The following is a 12,646-nucleotide window of genomic DNA, read 5'->3' on the forward strand; positions in this document are numbered from 1 at the left end:
AGTGCTGAGCAAAAAGCAGAACCCAGCAGGAGGAACCCTGAAAAGAACCTGCTACAAATCACAAATTATTCTAAATCATTTATTTTACTTCTACTGAACAGGAATCAGTGCAGCAGGCTGGAACACTGTTTTATAAGTCAGTTAATTTCTCTAATCTATAATTAATGTGGTTTTATTGGATGTAAATACAGTGTGTATTATGTAACACACACACACACACACACACACACACACACACTTTTCCCATTACAGCCAGAACACTGTGCTGAATTCAAGATATTTATTTAGAATTATTCACCAAGAGCATTAATACAGCAGCTGCAACAAATCATAAACATCAAAGGAGTTAATGTGTGTGTGTGTGTGTGTGTACACACCATGCTGTGATAATCAATTTTACTCACACCAGTTTACAATATCACCAGAGCGCGTGCACACACACACACACACACAGTGTAAATGAACACACCAATGAACATGTTACCTTGATTGTGTATCTGTGCTGTACGATTGCTACACACACACCACGTCGCCTAAGTGAACAGAATCAGGTTGTGAATAAACCTGTGTTAACGCAGTATGTAACCATGGAAACCGAAGTCGCTAAGCAGCAAATCTACGCAGCAGCTGAACAGAAGCGTTTGAGATTTTTCTACACTCGTTAACAAACTCTAATAAACACGTCTGATTAAAAACAGTGAGAAGGTGCAGAAAAGCTGAATTAGAAAAATTCTGCTGGTTATAAACAATTACATCACACACACACACCCCTTCCATCGCTCGCTCACACACACACTACAATATATATATATGTGTATAATAGGATTTAAGATTGAGTTCTAATATCCGGTATAAGTCAATCTGAGAAAAATCTGTGATGTCATAACCATGCGATCATGTGACTTCACAGGGAGGAGTGTAGTGGGGCTTCAGTTGTTCTTCTTCTCCGGCTGGTTCTGAGGAGGATAGTAGGGAGGAGGCTGATCCTGTGGAGGGAGAGAGAAAGGGGGAAAGAGGGAGGAGAGAGAATGAGGGAACGAGGGGAAGAGGTCAGAGTTGTGATGTGTATATCTAAGGTTATTGTCATGTCAACACCAACATTCATAAGCGTGTGCATGTGTGTGTGTGTGTGTGTGTACCGTTGGCATGTAGACGTTGTGCGGGTTGGTGGGATTGTAGTAGGCACTGCCAGCTGCCTCGGTTGCTTTAGCGTTACCAGGAACAACTGATTCAGAAACAGAGAGAAAAAACGTGTTAGAGTGTGTGTGTGTGTGTGTGTGTGTGTGTGTGTGTGTGTTATACCTGGAGGAGGTTCCAGTTCTGAGGAGGTCCAGGGTATGGAGGAGGTGGAGCCATGTAGGGTGGAACTGTGGGATACACGCCTACACACACACACACACACACACACACACACACACACACAAACTCACAGCATTAGTAGAGTGTGTTATAGTGAGCTACTTGGTCTACTATACACACTATGATGTTGATCTACACAGTGTATACACTGATCTTCAGGACGAGATTGGACACTACAGAGTGTGAGAGTGGACAGTACAGAGTGTGAGAGTGGACGCTACAGAGTGTGAGAGTGGACGCTACAGAGTGTGAGAGTGGACGCTACAGAGTGTGAGAGTGGACAGTACAGAGAGTGAGAGTGGACGCTACAGAGTGAGAGTGGGCGCTACAGAGTGAGAGTGGACGCTACAGAGTGTGAGTGGACGCTACAGAGTGTGAGAGTGGACAGTACAGAGTGTGAGAGTGGACAGTACAGAGTGTGAAAGTGGACACTACAGAGTGTGAAAGTGGACGCTACAGAGTGTGAAAGTGGACGCTACAGAGTGTGAGAGTGGACGCTACAGAGTGTGAGAGTGGACGCTACAGAGTGTGAGAGTGGACGCTACAGAGTGTAAGTGGACACTACAGAGTGTGAGATTGGACGCTACAGAGTGTGAGTGGGCCTACAGAGTGTGAGAGTGGGCGCTACAGAGTGTGAGATTGGACGCTACAGAGTGTGAGAGTGGACGCTACAGAGTGTGAGAGTGGACGCTACAGAGTGTGAGAGTGGACGCTACAGAGTGTGAGAATGGACACTACAGACAGCAGGTAGCAGTACCTGGAGCAGCAGGTGGGTAAGGGTAAGGGTTGTAGCAGGGTTGAGGCATCGCTGGACTCGCATATCCATTCATGTAGCCTGCAGGGGCAAAAACATTCGCTCCACTCTGTGTTGGGGCACGAGACGCTGAAACACACACAATACACACTTTACTAAAAACACACACACACACACACTATAACTAAACCCCTTATCTAAGCACACACACACACACACACACACACACACACACACACACACACTCACCATTGGAGGCCAGTTTGAAGAGATGCTGTCCGAGCTCAATAGCGCCTCCGTTGGGGAAGGACAATTTAAAATTAGCCTGACCTTCCCAACCACCTGAGAGAGAACAGAGTTCATTATACTTCATACACTAACACAACAGAAATGTGAGGTCAGTGTACACACACACACACACACACACACACTTACCACCAGCTTCAGCTTTAATGATGCCCTGGATGAAGTTGGCTGAAAAAACAGGCTGTTCAATGCTGCAGTTCTTCATCAGGTAATACGGGAACATGAAGGAGCAGAACTTCTCTTTCATATTACTGCTCACAAACACCATCTGAGAACACACACACACACACACACACACACACACACACACACACACACACACACACACACACACACGGTTTAGAGTTTAGCAGTTGGAGCAGCCTGGACCTGTTCCTCTGGACACTGCTGCAGAGTGAATGCTGATTATTCACTGTTCCTCCTGAGCATGCTCCTGACCGACAGGAACGCTCACACAGGGGCAGACATGCACAGCTCCTATAGGAGGCGCTGCCACATGAACCACACAACAGCGTGTGTGTGTGTGTGTGTGTGTGTGTGTGTGTGTGTGTGTGTGTGTGTGTGTTGTTTACCCTGTAAGGTGTGAGGTACACACTGCCCTTCTTGGTCCCCTTGAACAGGTCACTCTTCTGTGTGACATCACTGAAGGAGAGCTCCACAGTCTTACAGTCTCTCAGCACACTGAAACACCACAATCAACGTTAAGTTCAGGATCAACCAGGCTTTATGGTCAGATCATCTCAGGTTTTGTTAGGGTCAGAGTAAAGGTGAGAGGTGAGAGGTCAGGGTTTTGACCTCGCGGAGGAACAGCCTGGTGTGCTCTTTAAAGAAGTGCTCGCCTGAAGCAGAAGTTCCAGTGTGTGTAAACAGGAGATGATGAAATAAAGAAACAATCCAATTCCCATGAACTCCTCAACGATCAGCACGAGCAGCTTTAAAACATCTCATTTAAAGATGCTTCAAACTTAATATGTGGCTTTTAATTTTTTACTGCACTTTTATCCAAAAACACCCAGAATTAGTGTTTAATCTCCTGATTATAAACAAATCATCTAAGAAAACTAACAACAATTTAGTGTCACTGTGTGTGTGTGTGTGTGTGTGTGTGTGTGTGTGTGTGTATGTGTGTGTGTGTATATATGTGTGTGTGTGTGTGTGTGTGTGTGTGTGTGTGTGTGTGTGTGTGTGTGTGTGTGTGTGTGTGTGTGTGTGTGTGTGTGTGTGTGTGTCTGTGTGTTTTGTAAGAAAACATTTCAGTGGTCTGGAAATTCACACTCAGAGTTTCTGAAAATACAAAACACTCAGGTGGATTTACACAATTACACAACTCAGTATTACACTGATACTTCCTCTAACCCCAGACACAGAACCCACACCAACACACCCGAGACACAGAACCCACTCCAACACACCGAGACACAGAACCCACTCCAACACACCACCGAGACACAGAACCCACTCCAACACACACACCGAGACACAGAACCCACTCCAACACACACACCGAGACACAGAACCCACTCCAACACACACACCCGAGACACAGAACCCACTCCAACACACCTACCCGAGACACAGAACCCACTCCAACACACACACCCGAGACACAGAACCCACTCCAACACACCCGCCCGAGACACAGAACCCACTCCAACACACCCGAGACACAGAACCCACTCCAACACACCCGAGACACAGAACCCACTCCAATAATCCTCTGATTGAAATGTCTAATCTGATCAGATCTTTGTGCAGATCAATGTTTCCGTGTCATCATCATTTTCCAGCAACCTTCTGTAATTATTAATGGAGTTAGACTGAGGCAGGATGAAATTAGAGCCAATTAACACCCTTTTCCAACATACACCAAATCAACCACACACAGAGAGAGAGAGAGAGAGAGAGATTTTGTTTGTGTTGTGCTAGTCTGTTGTGTTATGCTAGTCTGTTGTGTTGTGCTAGTCTGTTGTGTTGTGCTAGTCTGTTGTGTTGTGCTAGTCTGTTGTGTTATGCTAGTCTGTTGTGTTATGCTAGTCTGTTGTGTTATGCTAGTCTGTTGTGTTGTGCTAGTCTGTTGTGTTATGCTAGTCTGTTGTGTTGTGCTAGTCTGTTGTGTTGTGCTAGTCTGTTGTGTTGTGCTAGTCTGTTGTGTTGTGCTAGTCTGTTGTGTTATGCTAGTCTGTTGTGTTGTGCTAGTCTGTTGTGTTATGCTAGTCGGTTGTGTTATGCTAGTCGGTTGTGTTATGCTAGTCGGTTGTGTTATGCTAGTCTGTTGTGTTATGCTAGTCTGTTGTGTTATGCTAGTTGGCCTCGATTTGTCTCGACAGCTAACTAGTGGGGATTTAATAGCAACGCAATAACACGATTAGATGAGATTAGATTAGATTAGACAGGGAGATATCTACACACACAGTGACAGTGAGGAGAGATTAGACACACACACACGCAGTGAATGTGAGGAGAGATCTCACACACACACACACACACACACACACACACACACACACACACACACACACACACAGTGAATGTGAGGAGATCTCACACACACACACACACACACACACACACACACACACACACACACACACACACACACACACAGTGAATGTGAGGAGTATATCTCGCAGTAAGAGCGCTGTAGTTCCCGGAAGTGCGGAGTCTCAGCAGATCGCTGGAGTGAGTTCAGTGTAGGTGTTTCTACTGGATCTGATGATGATGATGATGATGAAGAAGTGTGAAGGAGCTGTGTTGTTACCTCTCATTGTTGTTGATGAGTACTCCTCCCTGAGGAGAATGGTTTCCGTTCACCGCCATCTTCCTGCTCTGGATCTGAGTGTGTGTGTGTCACCGACAACCTGCTGACCAGCGGCTCCGTCCACACAACCGCACTCAGCCTACATCTAGTGCACTAGATAGGGCTCATGACCTTCTCCCGCTCAGGGAGTGCAGTGAGCATGCGCAGGGAGGAGGGGAGGAGGGCTTCAGCCTGACTGTGGGCGTGAAACCACGTGACTGTAACACTGCATCATAACAGAGCATCAAAATAAAGTAATAAACACGAAACATCTCAAATATATACATTCACATCATATATAATTATTCTACATTATTTTATCCAACATACAACCATCCTGTCTCCTTTTATTCTTATACAGGAAATCTAAGAAGTTTATACATAATCTTACATTTTTAATAAAAATTAATACACTTTATTCTTGTATTTTACAGCACTGTGGAATTCTCATATCACAGAGATGTTAGGGAGCAGAGGTCCGAGCACAGGCTCAGCTATGATACAGTGTCTCTGGAGCACAGGGGGTTAAGGGCCGTTCTCAAGGGCCCTAAGAGTGGCAGTTTGGTGATACTGGAACCTGAACTCCTGAGCTTCTGATCAGTACCCCAGAGCCTTAAACACTGATCATCCACTTCCCCAAAGACAGAGAGAAGAGATCAGGTGTGATGCAAAGAGAGTGATGACAGAGACTAGTCTTTATCGTGTCTGTCTGTCTAACACACAAGACAAAAACAGACTACACAAGACAAAAGACAATGTGAGACAATACAGACAGTATGAATGTTAGAGACACAGATCAGTGGTGTGAGAATGACACACTTTACTAAATAACCACGTAGCAACATATCTTCATCTATTTCATTTCCATTTTGAGCTCCAGAGAACATCACCTGTACATCAGAAATATTAAACAGAACAGCAGAAGATTTCCTGAGGACATTCGAATGCTAGAAATCCCATGATCCTCTCCAGACACCTGTCTCCTACGTCCTGGAACTGGTCAGTGAAATCACCCCTCTATTCAGACACCACCTCTTAATCCCCAGCCCTTATTTCAGACCCCATACACTTAATTCCCCCACACACACACCACAGACACCACCTCTTAATCCCCAGCCCTTATTTCAGACCCCATACACTTAATTCCCCCACACACACACACACCACAGACACCACCTCTTAATCCCCAGCCCTTATTTCAGACCCCATACACCTTAATTCCCCCACACACACACACACACACTACAGACCCCACCCCTTATTTCAGACCCCATACCTTAATTCCCCCACACACACACACTACAGACCCCACCCCTTATTTCAGACCCCATACACTTAATTCCCCCACACACACACACACACACTACAGACCCCACCTTAATCCCCACCCATCACTTCAAATCCCTCCTCTCATTTCACTCAGGTCTCAGCACATCTCATCATAAATAGCAGCTAATCATCAAAAACAGCTCAACTGCTGTTCACCCATGTGAGTAAACACACACACACACACACACACACACACACACACAGACAAAATTAAACAAAAATTATTATTTTTCTCAAATTTTATTTTTACAGAAAAACCAAATGTGTGTGTGTGTGTGTGTGTGTGTGTGTGTGTGTGTTTCAGTAGGGTCGGAATTTCCTCTGTGCTCTGAGTAAAGCAATGCGCTGTTTGTCCTCCTCAAACTTCCTCCTCAATTCAGCAATATCTAAAGAGAGAGAAAGAGAAGCTAGTTACATGGACACGGTGTGTGTGTGTGTGTGTGTGTGTGTGTGTGTGTGTGTGTGTGTGTGTGTGTGTGTGTGTGTGTGTGTGTGTGTGTGTCCACACTCACGCTCTCTTTTGGAGTTGCGATGTTGCCATGTGTAGAAGTTCAGCAGCTCTTTCCTCTTTTTCTTGTTGTGTTCTTTCTGAATCGCTCTCTGATTGGCTGTCTCACTGTGTGGGCGGGACTTAATGCCTTTGCCTCCTCTAGTCACTTTAACCCAACCCTCCTCATCCTCCTGCTGTTCCTCCGCCTCCTTCTTCTGAAGCTCCGCCTCCTGAGGGCCACAAGTAAGGGGCAGTGTGTGACATTCAGAACACAGGGACATTTCAGTTTAAGCTGAGAGGTACACACACACACACACACACACACACACACTAACACAAACACTGACCTCATCTTTCCTCTTGTCGTACTGGCTCATGAAGTTATCAACAGCTTTCTGTAGCAGCTCTGGAGTGATGAACGACTGTGTGTATTCATGGATCCACTCTACACACACACACACACACACACACACACACACACACACACACACATCACACAATTTAAAGCTTTGAGCATTTACAGTGGTTACTGTACCAGTTTGTACTTTGTGTTAGCATGTGTATGGGTGTTAGCGTGTGTGTGGGGGTGTTAGCGTGTGTGTGGGGGTGTTAATGTGTGTGGGGGGGGGTTAGCGTGTTGCTGTGTTGTTAGCGTGTGTGTGTGTGAGGTGTTAGTGTTAGCGTGTGTGGGGGTGTTAGCGTGTGTGTGTGTGTGTGTGTTAGCGTGTGTGTGTGTGGGGGTGTTAGCGTGTGTGTGTGTGTGTGTGTGTGGTGTGTGTGTGTTAGCGTGTGTATGTGGGGTATTAGCGTGTGTGTGTGTGTGTGTGTGTGTGTGTGTGTATGTGGGGTATTAGCGTGTGTGTGGGGGTGTTAAGCGTGTGTGTGTATGTAAATTATTAAGCGTGTGTATGTGTGTATGTATGTGTGTGTGTGTGTGTGTGTGTGTGTATATGTGTGTGTATGTAGAAATTATTAAGCGTATGTGTGTATATATATATAGAGTATTAAGCGTGTATGTGTGTGTGTATGTAGTGTTAAGCGTGTGTGTGTATGTAGGGGTGTTAGCGTGTGTGTGTGTGTATATATAGAGTGTTAAGCGTGTGTGTGTGTGTGTGTATATGTGTGTGTATGTAGAATTATTAAGCGTGTATGTGTGTATGTATGTGTGTATGTAGAAGTGTTAAGCGTGTGTATATATATGTAAGTGTTAAGCGTGTGTATGTGTGTATGTAGAGTGTTAAGCGTGTGTATATGTGTGTGTGTGTATATATATAGAAATTATTAAGCGTGTGTGTGTGTGTGTGTATATAGAAATTATTAGCGTGTGTGTGTGTGTATATATAGAGTGTTAAGCGTGTGTGTATGTGTGTGTGTATGTAGTGTTAAGCGTGTGTATGTGTGTATGTAAGTGTTAAGCGTGTGTGTGTGTATGTAGAGTGTTAGCGTGTGTGTGTATGTGTATGTGTGTTAAGCGTGTGTATATATTAAGTGTTAAGCGTGTGTGTGTGTATGTGTGTGTATATAGGGTGTTAAGCGTGTGTATGTGTGTGTGTGTGTGTATATGTGGGGTATTAAGCGTGTGTGTGTGTGTGTATATGTAAGTGTTAAGCGTGTGTGTGTATGTGTGTATATATAGAATTATTAAGCGTGTGTATATATATATATAGAGTATTAAGCGTGTGTATATATGTGTGTATATATATAGAGTATTAAGCGTGTGTATGTATGTATATATATATAGAAATTATTAAGCGTGTATGTATATATATATATATATATATAGAGTATTAAGCGTGTGTGTATGTGTATATATATAGAAATTATTAAGCGTGTGTGTATATATAGAATTATTAAGCGTGTGTGTGTGTGTGTGTTAGCGTGTGTGTGTGTGTGTATGTGTGTTAAGCGTGTGTGTGTGTATGTGGGGTGTTAAGCGTGTGTGTGTGTATATAAGTGTTAAGCGTGTGTGTGTGTATGTGGGGTGTTAAGCGTGTGTGTGTGTGTATGTGGGGTGTTAGTGTGTGTGTGTGTATATATAGAGTATTAGCGTGTGTATATATATATATATAGAAATTATTAAGCGTGTGTGTATGTATGTGGGGTATTAAGCGTGTGTATATGTGTGTGTATATGTAAATTATTAAGCGTGTGTGTATGTATGGGGTGTTAAGCGTGTGTGTATATGTGGGGTGTTAGCGTGTGTGTATGTGGGGTGTTAGCGTGTGTGTGTATGTGGGGTGTTAGCGTGTGTGTATGTGGGGTGTTAAGCGTGTGTGTGTGTACAGGTGTGTGTGTGTGTGTGTGTGTATGTGTATGTGTGTGTGTGTATGTGGGGTGTTAAGCGTGTGTGTGTATATATGTGGGGTGTTAAGCGTGTATGTGTGTATGTATGTGGGGTATTAAGCGTGTATGTGTGTGTATATGTAGAAATTATTAAGCGTGTGTATGTGTGTATATGTGGGGTATTAAGCGTGTGTGTGTGTGTGTATATGTGGGGTGTTAGCGTGTGTGTGTATGTGTGTGTGTATGTGGGGTATTAGCGTGTGTGTGTATGTGGGGTGTTAAGCGTGTGTGTATGTGGGGGTGTTAGCGTGTGTGTGTATGTGGGGTGTTAGCGTGTGTATGTGGGGTGTTAGCGTGTGTGTGTGTGTGTGTTAGCGTGTGTATGTGGGGTGTTAGCGTGTGTATGTGGGGGTGTTAGCGTGTTGATTGCTAACTCTCACTCACTCTCGATGCCGGTATGACATGGTTTCTCTGTAGTGGAGATGATGAGAGGAGAGTCGTACGGATGTGATTTAACCGCCGCTACAGATGACGAGCGTTTAAACACCACATAGGCCACCTTAAAACACTGTGTACACACACACACACACACACACACACACACACACACACAGGATTAATCACAACATACTAATGTGTAAAACATTCATTTACATTAACATGTGCTTTACCTGTTTGTGTACAAGTGTGTGTGTGTTACCTGTTTGTGTACAAGAGTGTGTGTGTGTGTGTGTGTGTGTTACCTGTTTGTGTACAGTGTGTGTGTGTGTGTGTGTTACCTGTTTGTGTGTGTGTGTGTGTGTGTGTTACCTGTTTGTGTACAGGTGTGTGTGTGTTACCTGTTTGTGTACACGTGTGTGTGTGTGTGTTACCTGTTTGTGTACAAGTGTGTGTGTGTGTGTACCTGTTTGTGTACAAGTGTGTGTGTGTGTGTGTGTGTTACCTGTTTGTGTACAGGTGTGTGTGTGTTACCTGTTTGTGTACAGGTGTGTGTGTGTGTTACCTGTTTGTGTACAGGTGTGTGTGTGTGTTACCTGTTTGTGTACAGGTGTGTGTGTGTGTGTGTTACCTGTTTGTGTACAGGTGTGTGTGTGTGTTACCTGTTTGTGTACAGGTGTGTGTGTTACCTGTTTGTGTACAGGTGTGTGTGTGTGTGTTAGCTGTTTGTGTACAGATGTGTGTGTTACCTGTTTGTGTACAGATGTGTGTGTTACCTGTTTGTGTACAGGTGTGTGTGTGTGTGTGTTAGCTGTTTGTGTACAGGTGTGTGTGTGTGTGTGTGTTAGCTGTTTGTGTACAGGTGTGTGTGTGTTACCTGTTTGTGTACAGGTGTGAAATAAGGTGACAGGTTGGGTTGTTTGTCTTCAGCTGCTCCAGGTTTCTCACTCAGTTCCACACTCTGAACTCGACCAAACTGAGAGAACAGGTCCTTCACCACACTCTACACACACACACACACACACACACACACACACACACATTTATAGAGGTATAATTAGATGTGTGGTTATTGGGGGGCGTGGTCTGTACCTGTGAGCATTATGTGTGTGGTTAGTGAGAGGGCGTGGTCTGTAGCGGTGAGCAGTAAGGGTGTGGTTAGTGAGGGGGCGTGGTCTGTACCCGTGACCAGTATGTGTGTGGTTAGTGAGAGGGCGTGGTCTGTAGCGGTGAGCAGTGTGGGTGTGGTTAGTGAGGGGGCGTGGTCTGTACCCGTGAGCAGTATGTGTGTGGTTAGTGAGAGGGCGTGGTCTGTAGTGGTGAGCAGTGTGGGTGTGGTTAGTGAGGGGGCGTGGTCTGTAGTGGTGAGCAGTGTGGGTGTGGTTAGTGAGGGGGCGTGGTCTGTACCTGTGAGCAGTATGGGTGTGGTTAGTGAGGGGGCGTGGTCTGTACCTGTGAGCAGTATGGAGGAACATTGAGGATGAACAGTGTTCTGTCTGGAGGTCTGTGTGTGTTGGTTTCAGCTCGTACTCTGTGCTCTTTCACACATAGCTGGTGCTGCGCTGTACTGCTCGAGTGAAACTTCAAGGACAGCACTGAAACACACACACACACACACACACACACACACACACACACACACACACACACGCACCATAAAGCCCACATGAAATTTATGAAAGCCAGGATTTAACACTGTGTTCTGAGTCTGAGAGACAGACAGGTGAAGTGGTACAATCATACAATCATCATCAGGGCCTCCTCACATACGAGTTATAAACTGTATAACCTTCCTCCATCAATGAGGAGATACGGGCACACATGCACCAAAAGCAGCAGGGTCAGGACCAGCCTTTTTCCATCCACCATCACCATAGTGAACTCCACACTCACACAACTACACCTCCACATACATCATCTCTAACAGAAGCTCCGATATTTACCTCATCACCTCACATCTCACACACACACACACACACACACACACACACACACACACACACGTTGTGTTTCTGTACATTAGGGTTTTCCTGTGGATTTGAAATGAAGTGTGTTTTTGTGTAAATTCTGCAGGAAAGAAAACGTGTGTGTAACTGTTTTGGTGACTTTTTCTCAACATGTCCAGCTTTTGTTGGAAAGTCGGTCTTGTAAAGAAGTGTATCTGCTGCCAGATCAGGTTCTTCTTCACCGTCAGTCATTGTGGAATAAAAAGCAGCTCTTCCACATCAATATATTTCTGATCTCTGATCATCCAATTACAAAATGTGAAAATACAGATGTTATTAGATGCCTGCTCGAGGACCTCAGAGTCACCAATCACAATCTCTTCTGCCTGCTTTACCACTGCATCACTGAAAGCATCCTGACTGAGGACAGGGTTCTCTCCATCTTCTCCACTGAGATCTGCATCACAGACAGGGTTCTCTACATCTTCTCCACTGAGATCTACATCACAGACAGGGTTCTCTCCAACTTTTCCACTGAGATCTGCATCACAGACAGGGTTGTCTCCATCTTCTCCACTGAGATCTACATCACAGACAGGGTTCTCTCCAACTTCTCCACTGAGATCTACATCACAGACAGGGTTCTCTACATCTTCTCCACTGAGATCTGCATCACAGACAGGGTTGTCTCCATCTTCTCCACTGAGATCTACATCACAGACAGGGTTCTCTCCAACTTCTCACTGAGATCTACATCACAGACAGGGTTCTCTCCATCTTCTCCACTGAGATCTACATCACAGACAGGGTTGTCTCCATCTTCTCACTGAGATCTACATCACAGACAGGGTTCTCTCCAACTTCTCCACTGAGATCTACATCACAGACAGGGTTCTCATCTTCTCCACTGAGATCTACATCACAGACAGGGTTCTCTACATCTT

The 12,646-nt window shown here is 44.9% G+C and overlaps 3 protein-coding genes across 3 annotated transcripts in view; all 3 read right to left on the minus strand.

Annotated features, from left to right (window-relative positions):
• Positions 1-266: 266 nt before the first annotated feature.
• Positions 267-5,324, minus strand: wbp2nl (WBP2 N-terminal like). Its single transcript, XM_046843969.1, is given in 9 exon segments — positions 267-986; positions 1,140-1,225; positions 1,303-1,314; positions 1,317-1,382; positions 2,117-2,242; positions 2,363-2,455; positions 2,549-2,687; positions 2,992-3,100; positions 5,178-5,324. Coding segments are annotated over 9 exon segments (747 nt in total). The 5' UTR covers positions 5,237-5,324; the 3' UTR covers positions 267-929.
• A 1,442-nt stretch (positions 5,325-6,766) lies between these two features.
• rrp7a (ribosomal RNA processing 7 homolog A) overlaps positions 6,767-12,646 on the minus strand; it is a 7,148-nt gene continuing 1,268 nt past the window's right edge. Inside the window, exons 2-7 of the mRNA XM_046843968.1 lie at positions 11,209-11,351; positions 10,634-10,759; positions 9,763-9,886; positions 7,383-7,480; positions 7,058-7,265; positions 6,767-6,931 (exon numbers count right to left, since the gene is read on the minus strand). Of these exons, the coding sequence (XP_046699924.1) occupies positions 6,846-6,931; positions 7,058-7,265; positions 7,383-7,480; positions 9,763-9,886; positions 10,634-10,759; positions 11,209-11,351 (785 nt within the window). The 3' untranslated portion in view covers positions 6,767-6,845. The remainder of the gene's footprint in view (positions 6,932-7,057; positions 7,266-7,382; positions 7,481-9,762; positions 9,887-10,633; positions 10,760-11,208; positions 11,352-12,646) is intronic.
• poldip3 (polymerase (DNA-directed), delta interacting protein 3) overlaps positions 10,078-12,646 on the minus strand; it is a 10,031-nt gene continuing 7,462 nt past the window's right edge. Inside the window, exon 11 of the mRNA XM_046843965.1 lies at positions 10,078-10,094. The gene's annotated coding sequence lies outside the window, so the exon portion shown is untranslated. The remainder of the gene's footprint in view (positions 10,095-12,646) is intronic.

Source organism: Silurus meridionalis, chromosome 29 (genome assembly GCF_014805685.1).
Source record: "Silurus meridionalis isolate SWU-2019-XX chromosome 29, ASM1480568v1, whole genome shotgun sequence".
NCBI classification, from domain to species: domain Eukaryota; kingdom Metazoa; phylum Chordata; class Actinopteri; order Siluriformes; family Siluridae; genus Silurus; species Silurus meridionalis.